Source organism: Dipodomys merriami, unplaced genomic scaffold (assembly GCF_024711535.1).
Source record: "Dipodomys merriami isolate MVZ:Mamm:240054 unplaced genomic scaffold, mDipMer1.0.p SCAF_143, whole genome shotgun sequence".
NCBI classification, from domain to species: domain Eukaryota; kingdom Metazoa; phylum Chordata; class Mammalia; order Rodentia; family Heteromyidae; genus Dipodomys; species Dipodomys merriami.
This window is the reverse complement of record NW_027202749.1, coordinates 1,335,071-1,349,395: the sequence shown is the minus strand read 5'-3', so window position 1 is coordinate 1,349,395 and position 14,325 is coordinate 1,335,071. Positions and strand designations below refer to the sequence as shown.

Below are 14,325 nucleotides of genomic sequence, written 5' to 3'. Positions count from 1 at the left end.
CCCTCCCCCCCCCCCCCCCCGGAGTCCTGCACTACCTGGCCAGGCTCAGGCTCCTCACTGACCGGCCCTGTAGGCTTTTCCAGAACCCTCCAATGGCTCAGACCCCTGGCCCTTCCTCTTACCACTCTTCGTCTCAGCAGTCAAGTCAGCAAATCCAAAGAGGTCGCCTCACACCAGAGGGCCAGTACTTTATTTACTATTTTTTACACTGAATTTTGTATCCCAGGCTGGCCTTGAACTCAGGACCCTCCTGCCTCAGCCTCCGAAGTGGTGTGATTGCAGATGTGCACCACCCTCCCAGTGGGATGGCACTTGAAGCCCCGTAATTACTTGAATTTTGGAATTTCCCATCATCTGAGGATGTTTGGGTTGGTCTGGGTGAAGTGTGGAGTGACATGTCCCAGGAGATGAGGAGCCTGAGCACAGGACCACTTCTTCATGCTGTGCACCCCGAGTCTGCCCTGCTGGCCCAGGGTCTGCCCACCCACGGCAGAGCTGGGCGGTTGTGGGAGGGCTTCCGGGGGGGACCCCCCTCTGGGCTCAGCCTGGAAAGTGGCTTGGGGGGGCTCCCCAGGAGATGGAGGAAGGTGTGTGCTCAGGCAGAGCATGCACCAAGGCCCACTGACAGGGCTCCTACCTCACAGCAAGGCAGTGTACCCAAGGAATCAGGCCCCAACTGGCTTCAGGCCAGTCCTGAGGCTGCCCTGCGATGGACTTCACTGGCTCCCACAGGACTGCAGCCTAGCGCCCTCTTCATTGGCTACAGAGCCATTCTGGACCAGACACACAGAGTCTACAGCCGCTCATGGAGGGGCTACCGCTGTCCATGCAGAGGCTACAGCCACTCATGCAGAGACTACAGCCGCTCATGGAGGGGCTACCGCTGTCCATGCAGGGTCTACAGCCACTCACGCAGAGACTACAGCCGCTCATGGAGGGGCTACCGCCGTCCATGCAGAGACTACAGCCGCTCATGGAGGGGCTACCGCTGTCCATGCAGGGTCTACAGCCGCTCATGGAGGGGCTACCGCTGTCCATGCCGGGGGTACCGCGTTTCAGCTCGAGACCTCCCTCCTGTAATTACACACATTACGAGTGACCACTGTACACCTGAACACTGCTTGTTGCACAGAGACTGAGCTGCCTGTGAGGGAGGAGACCGAGGCTGGAGAGACTGAGTCTTCCCAAAACTGGTTTTAAAGGCTTTATCTTAGAACAGTTCTTTTTAGTATTATTGTTTTTGTCATTATATAAAGTTGAGGACAGAGGGTTACAGTTACGTAGGTCAGGTAAAGGATACATTTCTTTGGGGTCAATGTTACTTGAATAGTTCTTTTTTTTTTCCACAGTGGACTTTTTATTTTAAATTGACCATGGCAAACCTGGGGCAGAGAGACGAATAGTTCTTTTAAAAGAATAAAGAAACTAAAATCATGACCCCGCAACTGACCAGGTCTCTGGGAATGGTCCATCGCTGGCCTCAGGTGGTCTGAGGGAGGAGGTAGCCCAAATAGCCATCTGGGGATAAATGATAACCCAGTGCGTGTGTGCACGGTGAGAACGGAGTGCTGACGCCGCACAGCGACCGTGACCGTGAACCCGATGGGGAGTGAGAGCAGAGCTGCAGATCACACACTGCAGGATCCAGTTTACATGGGACGTGCTGTGTGGGTGAACTGGAGACAGACAGGAAGTGGTGGGCCAGAAGGTGGCATGGGCGGATGGGGGGGGGGGCGGGCAGAGGAGAGGACTTATTTGCAGGTACTCTTGGAGGGGGATGAGAGGCAGAGCTTACACAATACTATGTATTTACCCAGCGGCACCACGCTTTAAAGTGGTGAAGGGTGGGTTTTGCAGCCTCTTCCAGCCGGGTTCCTGTGTGCGTTGTGTCCCGGCATACATGCCACCAGGACCATGCCCCCGTCCCGCTCTCCAAGAGCACATGGCCGTCAGTGGCCAGGCCAGTAGGACTCTGTGCAGGTGTTTGCTGAGCTCCTGGAACACAATGTCACCAGCCTTGCCCACGTTCACAGGGACACAGAGAGCCGGTCTGCCCTGTGCCATGCCTGCCCCTCGGAGTGGTTTGGGCTGCTCCCAGAGCCTCTGTGCAGGGGGCAGGATGGGCACAGAGCAGGCGCTTGTGGTTTGAGTGCTCCAGTGTGTGAGCACAGCTGGGCACAGGGCCCTGGGGCACAGGGCTGATGCCCGAGATTCCAGATGAGCCCAGCATGGCCAGGCCCTGGGCAGCAGCCCCTTCTACTGCTCTTAACTGGGCTGCTGTGGGGCTCTGCCCTGACCTCACCCTGGCGGGGCAGGTGTGGGAGCACTGGCCGCTGCAGGGCACCGCCGGCGGGCACATGCTCAGGTCAGCCGCTCAGGGGGGACTGCCCTGTCCTCAGCCGACAGGACTGCGGGGATTGCTGAAGGCCGGGGCGGCCTCTCAACACCCAGCCCCCACCTCCAACCACACACACTCGGCTCCTTTTCTGCCTCTTTTCACTGTCCTGAGGCCACCTGGTTTACCGTCAAAAGTTAAGGCCAGGAGGGGGGACCAAGATGGCGACGGGGCAGTAGGGAAACGCCACAGCTCTCCCCAACCAAAAAGAGAGTTCGAGTTCCAACGCTAATTTCCCCAAGAGACCGACATCAACAAAAAGACGAACACTCAGAGAAAAACCGGAGGTGGAAAATAACAAAAAAAGAAAGAGAGGAAAAGAAGAATTTCAGAACAGAGAAGAGCGAAGACCCCTCCCCCAACCTTTACTGGCCGCGGCAGTGCGCCAAGCCGCCGGCCAGCCGGGCCGCCTGCAGAACACACGCCTGAGGTACCGGCTTGCAGAACAACTGATCGCCAGGAACAGAGAAACCTACAAGCCGGGAGTCTCCAGGAGGATCCCACCCCCACCCCTCACTCCCCACCCCAGCAGAGAGGCTCCATCCCGCCAAAGCTGCCCGGCACCAGCAACGCGACAAAGGGACCTGTCTGCAGACCACCCTCGCAGAGGCTGCCTGAGGTTACCGGACCCGCCCAATAGCGATCGCAAGACCTGGTGGGGGCCGTCGGGGTCCCAGAGGCACAGGGGGCTGCCTGCAGATCACCCGCGCCTGAGCCACCGGACCTGCCCAATCGCGATCGCAACGACGCGGCCTGCAGACCACCCGAGCAGAAGCCGCCTAAAGCACTGGCGTCAGACCCACCGGATCTCTACAACCCGCGAAGAAGCCACCTGAGCGTGGACACTGTGGACCCGACAGCTTCGATAGAGGCAGAGACAGAAAAGAATCACACAGAGCCACCACCGCCCAGCCCAGCCCGGATTGCAACAACAACTGACGACCTACACCACACAGAAACAACCAGCTCCAGGGTGAGTACCCCACAGGGGACAGCGTATCCCTCAAGGGAGACCAGAGCTGGAGGGAATCCCCAGACCATGACCTAGACTCCCTACCCCAACACCCGGACCACAGGACCCACTAAAACTGGGAACTGTTTGAGAGCTCCACCAGCCCATGGAGCACACTCCGCTGGCCAGGCCAGAGCAAGAGTGCCCCTGGAAGGGAGCTTAAATGCCCAAGCCAGGAACAGCGCCCCTGGGTCAAGACTACCAACAGTAGAAGAAATTTGAACTGTGTACCCCAGGCTGCATAACCTAGGTGGTATACATATCAGCACAGGCCTAACGAGTGCGCTCCAGGCTGCATAACCTAGGTGGTATACACATCAGCACAGGCCTAACAAGCGCGCTCCAGGCTGGGGCCGGAACCAGGCCTGGGGATCGGGCCTGAACACAACCAACTCCTCCCAACTGAAGTAAAAAGCTGAGCATACGCCTCAACAGAGGGGAGAAAAACAGGGAACAGCACTCCCCGGGAAGCACGCCTGTGACAACAGAAGACCTGGAGTCTCAGGACAAGAGAAGCCCAAACCCCACCAAAACTCCACCCATATACCCTAGGCTGGAAATTGGGCAACACAGGCTGCCAGCACCTGATAGTTAGCAGGAGCTCAGGCAGATAAAGCGGCTCAGCAGTAGAGTGATAGTCTTGGATGTATGAGGCCCTGGATCTGATTCCTCAGCATCACAAAAGCAAAAAGGGTCAGAAGTGGTGCTGTGGCTCAAATGGTAGGGTGCCAGCCTTGAGCTGAAGAGCTGAGGGACAGCACCCAAACCTAGAGTTCAAGCCCACAACCAGCCCAAAACAAACAAACAAACCAAAACACACCAGGAGCCCATAGCAGACTCCAGTATTTGGGAGAGTACATCCAGAGCATCTGATCTTCCCAAGAGCACCCGTAGGAGCAAACACAAGCAGTCTAAGCTGCTCAACCCTTCCAAAGGTGGGAATTGCCAGCAATCTACAGCAGAGAGCCGAGAATCCTAAGTAGGTCAGAATAGCAGCTGGAAATAGGCTTCCAACAGAACCCGGATCAGGCACAGACTCTCTCTACCAATACAGAATCAGCAACCAAGCAAAGACAGACACACCAAAACAAAATTGCAGAGCAGTCTCCTGAACCCCCATGCGAAAATCACAGAGAAAAATCACAAGGTTTACCACCACCCAGGACAGCAAGTTCACCTCAAAAGCCAGCAGCCACGCAGGGGAGAGCCCCAGTGGGAGCAAAGCAGGAATGGAGGACAAAAGCTACATCCAAGGGTTGCTGGAGGCAATGACTCAAGAAATAAAGCAAGAAATTGATCAGAAATTGAAAGAGCACAAGGATGAACTATCCAAAGAGATACAGGGTATCAAACAAGAGATGCATGCAAAAATAGAAGCTGCACAAACCTCAGTAAGAAGTGAGATAAACGCCAATTAGAGGTAATGCATACCTCATTGAGAGGTAAGATCAGTACTCTGAGAACCAACATTGAATCCATGAAGGGATCCATTTCCTCCATGCAAACCACAATAGAAGCCACTGTCAACAGAGTGAATGAAATGGAAGGTAGAGTGTCAGATACAGAAGACAGAATACACCAACTGGACCAAAAAGTGACAGATATGGAAAAATCACTCAAATTAAACCAAAGAGAAATTCAAGAGCAAGCAGATAATGCTAAGAAATTTAACCTTCGCATAATCGGAGTGGACGAAGGTGAGGAATTCCAGAGCAAGGGAATGCAACACCTATTTAATAAGATAATCAGCAAAAATTTTCCCCACCTCAAAAAAGACCATCTTACCTACATTACAAAAGCTTATAGAACACCAAACAAGCAAGATCCCAGGAGAAAAACTTCTAGACACATTATAGTAAAAATGATAGATCTGAATAATAAGGAAACAATCCTGCATGCAGCAAAAATGAAGAAGGAGCTATACTACAACGGGAAAAAAAATAGAATCACTGCAGATCTCTCCACACAAACAATGAATGCAAGAAAAGCCTGGGAAAGCACCATACGAGCCCTGAAAGCCAATAACTGCCAACCCAGACTGATAAATCCGGCAAAGCTAGCATTCACATTCGATGGAGAACTGAAAACTTTTAATAGCAAAGAAAAACTAAATGAATACATAAACATTAAGCCAGCATTACAAAGAATTCTAAGAGGGGGGACACAACCTGAAGAAAGCAACCAGGAACTGGGACCTGCCCCAAACAGGCGTTACTCAAAGTCTAACTGAGCAAGCACAGGAGGAAAGGAAAGAAGAAAAACTTAGGAAAATGGAATGGCAGGGACAACAATGCATCTCTCTATACTTTCTCTTAATATAAATGGGCTGAATTCTCCAATTAAAAGAAAACGAACTGAGGACTGGATCAGAAAACAAAACCCATCCATCTGTTGCCTTCAGGAGACCCACCTCTCAGCCAAACATACAAACAAACTCAGAGTGAAGGGATGGAAAAGGATCTACCAATCAAATGCCCCCAGTAAGAAAGCAGGTGTAGCTATCCTGATATCTGACAAAATAAACTTTTCATTAAAATCAATACAGAAAGACAAGGACGGACACTACATTTTAATACAGGGAACAATCCAAGAGGAGGATATAACCATCATCAACTTATATGCCCCAAATATTGGTGCACCCAGATACGTTAAACAAATGCTCTCAAACTTACAGAATAAAATAGATCCCAATACGATAATACTAGGAGACTTTAACACACCACTCTCAGCAAAGGACAGGTCTACCAACCAGAGGATTGGCAAAGAAGCTACCGAATTAAGTGAGGCCATACTTCAAGTGGAATTAACTGACATCTACCGAGTATTTCACCCTGAAACAACACAGTACACATTCTTCTCAGCAGCTCATGGAACTTTCTCCAAAATAGACCATATCATAGTTCATGCAAGGAACTTAAGCAAATACAAAGGGATCGACATAATCCCCTGTATCCTATCTGACCACAGTGGAATCAAGATAGCTCTCAATAACAAAGCATACCGCAGAAATTTCTCTAATACATGGAAATTGAACAGCACACTCCTTAACAATGCCTGGATAACAGAAGAGATCAGAGAAGAAATAAAGCATTTCCTATAACTCAATGAAAATGAAAACACCTCACAAAGAAACTTGTGGGACACAGCAAAAGCAGTCCTGAGGGGCAAATTTATTGCCCTCAGTGCCCACATCAAGAGAATGGAGACAGACCAAGTAAATAATCTCATGTTGCAATTAAAGCAGCTGGAAAAACAAGAAAAAATGGGACCTAAAGTTACTAGACGAAGCCAGATAACCAAATTAAGAGCAGAGATTAACCAATTAGAAAATCAGAAAACCATAACCAAAATAAACCAAACAAAAAGCTGGTTCTTTGAAAAAATAAACAAAATTGATGGCCCATTGGCTAGATTAATTAAAAAAAGAAGAGAGGAAGCCCATATTAATAGGATTAGGGATGCCACGGGAAACATCACAACACGTACCCAAGATATCCAAACAATTCTGACAGACTACTTTCAAAAGCTATACTCTCAAAAGGAAGAAAATCTGGCAGAAATGGATGCATTTTTAGAGAAATACAAATTGCCCAAACTAAGCAAAGAAGAAGTTAACCAATTAAATAAGCCAATATCCTATAATGAGATACAGGAAGCTATCAAAAGTCTTCCAACAAAAAAAAGCCCAGGACCAGATGGATTTACAGCAGAATTTTATAAGACCTTTAAACAAGAACTAATACCCATACTCCTCAAGCTCTTCAGAGAAACAGAGAAGGAGGGAGCTATCCCAAACTCATTCTACGAAGCCAATATCACACTCATCCCCAAACCAGGCAAAGACCCAACCAAAAAGGAGAATTACAGGCCAATTTCCTTGATGAACACAGATGCAAAGATACTTAACAAGATTCTAGCTAACAGAATCCAGAAACACATTAAAAAAATTATACATTATGACCAGGTAGGCTTCATCCCAGAGACACAGGGATGGTTTAACATACGTAAGTTAATAAATGTAATCCAACATATCAACAGAGCCAAGGTCAAGAATCACATGATTATCGCTACAGATGCAGAAAAGGCCTTTGATAAAATTCAACATTCATTCATGCTAAAAGCTCTGGAGAAAATAGGAATAGAAGGAACATTTCTAAAAACAATAAAAGCCGTTTATGACAGACCAATAGCCAATATTATACTTAATGGGGAAAAGCTACAACCAATTCTCCTAAAATCAGGAACAAGGCAAGGATGCCCACTGTCTCCACTCCTCTTCAATATAGTCCTGGAACCCTCAGCCAGGGCAATAAGGCAAGAAAAAGACATTAAAGGGATCCGCATAGGGAAAGAAGAAGTTAAGCTATCCCTTTTTGCAGACGACATGATACTATACCTTCACGATCCCAAAAAGTCCATCCCCAAACTCTTAGAAATCATAAATCACTTCGGCAAAATAGCAGGATACAAAATAAACCCACAAAAATCAGTTGCCTTCCTGTACACTGACAATGTACAAGAAGAGAGGGAAATAAAGGGAGCAACCCCATTCACAATAACCTCCCGAAAAATAAAATATTTAGGAATTAACCTAACCAAAGATGTAAAAGAACTATTTAATGAGAACTATAAAAAGTTAAAGAAAGTAATTGCAGAAGACACTAGGAAATGGAAAGACATCCCATGCTCCTGGATAGGCCGACTTAATATAGTAAAGATGGTAATACTTCCAAAACTAATATACAAATTCAATGCAATTCTTATTAAAATCCCAATGACATACATCACTGAAATACAGAAAACAGTCCAAAAATTCATATGGAACAACAAAAGACCTAGAATAGCCAAAACAATTCTAGGGGATAAAGACAATATGGGAGGGCTATCCATGCCGAACTTCAAACTCTACTACAGAGCTATAATAACAAAGACAGCATGGTACTGGCACAAAAACAGACCCGAAGACCAGTGGAACAGAATAGAAGACCCAGAAATAAATCCACAAGCCTACAGCCAGCTGATATTCGATAAAGGAGCCAAAGACATACAATGGAAGAAACACAGCCTCTTCAACAGCTGGTGCTGGGAAAACTGGGCAGCCACATGCAGAAAACTAAAAGTGGACCTCAGCCTATCACCATGCACCAACATCAACTCAAAATGGATTAAAGACCTTAACATTAAACCTGAATCTCTGAAACTACTGCAGGACAGAGTAGGAGAGACACTTGAACTAATAGGCACAGGAAGGAACTTCCTGAACAAAGTCCCAGGGTCACAACAAGTTGGAGAGAGACTCGACAAATGGGACTACCTTAAAATAAAAAGCTTCTGCACACCTAAATCTATCGCAACTAAGCTAGAAAGACAACCAACTAATTGGGAAAAAATATTTACCAGCAATGTATCAGACAAGGGGTTAACATCCTGTATATACAGGGAGTTCAAGAAACTAATCCCTCCCAAACCTAACAAACCAATTACTAAATGAGCAAGGGAACTAAAGAGGGACTTCTCAAATGAAGAAATAAAAATGGCAAAGAAACACATGAGGAAATGTTCATCATCCCTGGTGGTGAAGGAAATGCAAATAAAGACAACCCTGAGATACCACCTTACCCCAGTCAGAATGTCCCACATCCACAAATCAGCCAACGACAAATGCTGGAGGGGATGTTGAAAAAGAGGAACCCTATTACACTGCTGGTGGGAATGTACACTCATACAACCACTTTGGAAAGCAGTCTGGAGGGTCCTTAGAAAGCTAAAGATTGACCTCCCTTACGACCCAGTCATACCACTTCTAGGCATCTACCCTGAACAACAGGAACCAATATACAAGGACACGTGCACCTCCATGTTTATTGCAGCACTGTTCGCAATAGCTAGGATATGGAAACAACCTAGATGCCCCACCACAGATGAATGGATCCAAAAGTTGTCTATCTATACACAATGGAATATGCAGCCATTAGAAATGACAAAATAATGGCATTTGCAGGGAAATGGATGGAGCTAGAAGGAATCATGTTGAGCGAGGTAAGCCAAGAAAGAAGAGACAAACGGTACATGGTCTCCCTGATAAGTGGATGCTAAATCCAAAATGTTAGGCGATATGACAAAACTAACGGCTTAAGAAACAAAGAACTCCCACTCATCTGGTTGAACCACTACTAAATATCCCCATGCTGCTGATCACATATATGGTATATAACATGTGAACACCGTTATATGTTACAGACTGTGATAGACAATTTGCTCCAGGAAAGTTAGAATGAACTTGTGACTTTAAATGAACATCATTATTCCACAATACTGTGAAATTCCGGAAATTATGTAATCACTTAATCACAATTAAAAAAAAAAAAAAGAACCTTGGGGAAGGGGGGGGGATGGTAGGGGGAAAACAATGGAGGGGGTAACAATGTTCAAGAGGAAGTGTACTCAATACCTCACTCATGTAACTAACTCTCTGTATAGTGTCTTTACAATTAAAAAAAAAAGTTAAGGCCCTATCTTGCGAATTTGTGGCCTAAATTATGTTTATTTGATCCTTGTGGATGAGGCTATGTGGTCCTCCGCTGTTCTCCAGTAAAACAAAACAAAACAGAATCCAGGGACAGATGGACTTCCCCGAGCCCCTCAGACACACCGAGACCCTGCCGTCTGCTTCCTAGAGACCCAGCGGGAAGCACCTAGGGGGTCCCGGGGCGAAGCTCTGGGAAGCACCCAGGGCAGGGTCCTGGGGTGAAGCAGAGCAGCCGGGCATGGTGGGGTGGCTGGGGCCAGCCTCTCTGTGGTGATGGCCAGAGCGATTCTCAGGGCCATCAGCGGGTGCTGAGCCGGAGGGCATGCGGGGGAGGGGAAAGCCAGCCTCCCTGCCCGGGGAACAGCTCTGGGGGCTTTGTGGGTGTCTGGGCAGTGTGATGCTTTTCCCACTGCAGTGACGGTACCGCAGGGGAGGCTCTGGCTCTCATCCCAGTTCTCCGACCCGGGCCAGGGTTTGGAATCCTCTCAGACCTCACTGTCACGAGCCTCCACAGCTCTGTTCCCATGTCAGTGAGGAAGATCTGAGGACCAGATCCCCATGCTAATTTCTCTGATTGCAGCACTGATATGTACAATTACACTCTTTTTTTTTTTTTTTTTTTGGTTGGTCATGGGGCTTGAACTCTGGGCCTGGGCGCTGTCCCTCAGCTCTTCAGCTCAAGGCGAGCGCTCTACTACTTGAGCCACAGTGCCACTTCCGGTTTTCTGGTGGTTAATTGGAGATAAGTCTCACAGACTTTCCTGCCCGGGCTGGCTTTGAGCCGTGATCCTCAGATCTCAGCCTCCTGAGTAGCTAGGATGACAGGCGTGAGCCACCAGTGTTGGCTACAGTTACATTCTTAGGACTATCTTATGACTCCCTAATCCACTTCAAAAGGTGCTCTAGGCTGGGTGGTGGCTCCAGTTGCTTTCTCTGTAAACATATTTGATTAAGTCCTGGAGGTGAAGGGTGAGGCTGCAGCACACCCTAGTGGGTACCACTTGGAGGTGGGGTTCTGGGACCCACGCAGGGGCCACGGGTCTGACCACACCGGCTCCCGTGTCTCAAACGCAGCGGCCTCGTGGTCTATGCAGACGGGCCCCTGAACCTGGACCGCAAGGTGGAGGACATGTCTGAGCTGTTCCGGCCTTTCCACACGCTGCTGCGGAAAATAAGGTGAGGGCTGAGCGTCGGGGAGGGTGGCGCGGGGCTGCGGGGGTGAGGGGGAGCCGCGCTGGGAGGGCCGTGCCGGTGCTCAAGTTCAGCCCCCTCCACCATTCACAGTGGCACGTTGTAAAAACAGCCCAGATGCCTTCCAGCAGATGAGCGGACCGAGAAAATGTGGTACCTACACCCCATGGGATTTTCCTCATCTATCAGAATAATATGTCATTTGCAGGGAAATGGAGAGGCCTAGAACAAATCATGTTAAGTGAGGTAAGCTAGGCTTAGAGGGACTAAGGGCACCTGTTTACTCTCATATGTGGAAGTTACATATAAAGTACAAACATACATGATAGCAGATACAGGTGATATGCACGGACACACAAAGAAATTAGGGGAGGTCCAACGGTGAACTACTCTGAACAACTAATGGACTGTTTGTTAAGTGAATACCAGGAAGCGGAAACAAGGAGGGCATGGGAAAGGAGGGAGGAAGGGTGAGCAAATGTCATTATATTCAGCGTCTACTATGTAAAAATTTGTGCAACTTGAGGTAGGGATGGGATGGGGAAAGATGGAACAGCTGGTATTGGACAAGATACATTGTACTCGTAACCTGACTCCTGAACTTGAAATCCTTTTTGCAACTACTTAACCACGAATAAACAAGAACAATGCAAGGAGGGAGGGGAGGAGGAAGGAGAAATGGTCTTCAGAAGGCTGTCATCTGGCCCTGAGTCAGGGAGGACCCCGGAGACCCTGGTGTAGTGGACGCACATTGGGTGCTGAGCAGTGCGGACACCCGTGCCCTGGGTGCGTTCCTGCTGCCGCCACTGCTGCCGGCAGGGGGCTGTGTCCACTCCTGGCCAGGGAGGCCGGCGTGGTCTTTGGGACCCTCACCATGTCTCTGTCTTGACTGTAGGGATTTACTCCAGGCGCTGACGGAAGAGGAGCTGCACAGGCTGGAGCGGAGCCTCTGCGTCTCCCAGGATGCGGAGCTCCCAATGCAGGCGGATGCCCAGCCACCCACCGCCCTGGCACCCGCCTTTCCAACGCCCCTCCCCGCCGAAGAGCTGCTCTCAGCCAAGGCCAAAGACCCGGAGGCCGAACTAGCCTGCTCCATGCAGTACGACGACCAGGAGCTGGAGGAGCTCAGCCGGATGGTCCACAGGGCGGGCGACGCCATGTCCTCTCTGCTGTCGCCGCCCAGCGCCTGCCAGTCCCCGGCCCGCAAGCTGGGGGCCGAGGGCAGCCCCCGCGGGGAGGGGTCTCCCGGCAGAGCGCCGCTGAAGGCAGGCAGCTTCGAGGAGGAGAGGGTGTTCTTCATGGACGATGTGGAGGTGGCGGAGGCCCCGGGTGACCCATTTGAGTGGGCAGACGGCCCCCCAGCCGGCGCCCAGGATAGCGGGCCCCGCGGCGGGGCGGGGGCCAACGCCCCCACGGCGGGAAAGACGGAGGACTGGTGCAACAACAATAACGAGGAGGACGGCGAGAAGCGGGTGGCCGGCCTGGCGGGCGCCTCCTCCTGCAGCTGCCTGGACTCGCAGCCCTCCCTGGACGGCTGGGAGGCCAGCACCGAGGACGCCGAGACGGCCGAGCTGATCGCCCACCGCACGGGTGGCATGAAGCTCTCCGCCACCGTCATCTTCAACCCCAAGTCTCCCGCTGCGCCGGGCCCCGCCACTGCCCCCCAGGAAGTCCCCGGCCACGCCGCCTCCCCGCCGGAGCCCCGGGCCGAGGCCGAGGGGGCCCACGCGGCCTCCAGCTGCCTCCTCCACTCCTGCGTGTGCTGCCGGAGCTGCCCGGGCGGCCGGGAGGACGCGGTGGAGCCCCTGCGGGGCCTCCTGGACGCCCCTCACCCCACCACCGGCTTAGCCAAGGCTGGCGACAAGCGTCCCGAGAGACTGGATGACACCCCGCCAGCCCCCACACCTCCCCAGCCCGCGGAAGATGCCTCTGACGGGCGGGAATGTGAAGGTCCTGCCCCCACCAAGTGCCTCACACATGCCTCAGGGCCCCAGGGGGCTGCGGCCCCCGGGCACAGAGAAGAGGGCCCGGCCACGAGCCAGCTGAAGGGGCCCGAGGCCCCAGAGGGGAGCCCCGGGCCTCCAGAGGGAGGAGACACAGCCCAGGCCCGGCCACCTCACCCAGCAGGCTGCAGGTAAGCACGGTCTGCCCAGGCCCGTGGCCGGGCCTGCCTTAGACCCAGGACCCATGGAGCGTGCTGCCCACTGACCCTTGCCAGCCACCTGCGTGCTGAAGGGAGGGACACAGGCCCCTGGTGGTGGGTGTGGTTCCCGGGGGCCATGATGGGACTCTGTATGTCCCTCTAGAAGGTTCTCAGGAGTGCTCCCAGGAGCCCAGGCTTTGTCTGACCACCTCTCCAAAGGCGTCTGTAGATCTCCCTCCCACCAGGGCCCCCGCATGCTCCCTGGAGTCAGGACAGTGGGTGGTAGCAGGGTAGGGAGAAGGGCCCTCAGGACCATACCCCTGCCTGAGGCTGTCTCCTTCCCCAGTCCCCCCGCCTGGGCCTGTCCTCCACAAGGCAGACCAGCAAGCTGCTCCGGTGGCAGCATCATGGCCTGTTTTGTCTTCAACCTTGGGTCTAGCCAGTGTCCACACTCAGGGTCAAGGCGTCCTCCGGGTGAGAGGCCCCTTTCCTGGACCCTCACTTCACAGGCTCCGCTGAGACAGGCGGAGGAAGGGCTCAGCCTGGAGCCCAGAGCAGGGCCCTGCGGGCTGGGCCGTGGGATGGTGCGAGGAGGGGGCTTCTGGGACTCCAGCAGGCAGTGTGTCGCCAGTGTCCTCCCACAGTGCGGGAGGAGCCCTCCGGGGCTCTCGGGCCTCTGCTGCCCAGTCAGGCTGGGCCATGGCGCCTGGGGTCAGCTGTAGCCACTTGCGCAGCAACGTGCCCCCAAAGCATATCCCCGGCCCCGGCCCCGGCCTCCTTCCCAGCCCCTGGTGACCTCTAGGCTGTGTTCCACCTCGGAGGGTTTGCCGCGGTGGGCTTGGCGAACGAACCATAGGAGATATGGCCCTTTGCGTCCAGCTTCTTCTGCCCAGCACAGTGTGTTCAGGGTCATCCACGTGGCTGTCCACCTCAGAAGCTTCCAGTCTGTGGCTGAGTGACGCCATGGTACAGACAGGCACCCTGTGTCTCTGGGCACCGGCTGAGGAGCGCCCTGCGGTCGTGGTGCCGCTGTGCGGCTAGGTGCGGGTTTTCTG

The 14,325-nt window shown here is 51.9% G+C and overlaps 1 protein-coding gene across 4 annotated transcripts in view; it reads left to right on the top strand.

Annotated features, from left to right (window-relative positions):
* Zfyve28 (zinc finger FYVE-type containing 28) overlaps positions 1 to 14,325 on the top strand; it is a 90,255-nt gene that overhangs the window by 56,192 nt on the left and 19,738 nt on the right. For all 4 annotated transcript variants that reach the window (XM_070021700.1, XM_070021699.1, XM_070021698.1 and 1 more), the window contains exons 7-8: positions 11,011 to 11,112; positions 12,023 to 13,261. In XM_070021700.1, the coding sequence (XP_069877801.1) occupies positions 11,011 to 11,112; positions 12,023 to 13,261 (1,341 nt within the window). The remainder of the gene's footprint in view (positions 1 to 11,010; positions 11,113 to 12,022; positions 13,262 to 14,325) is intronic.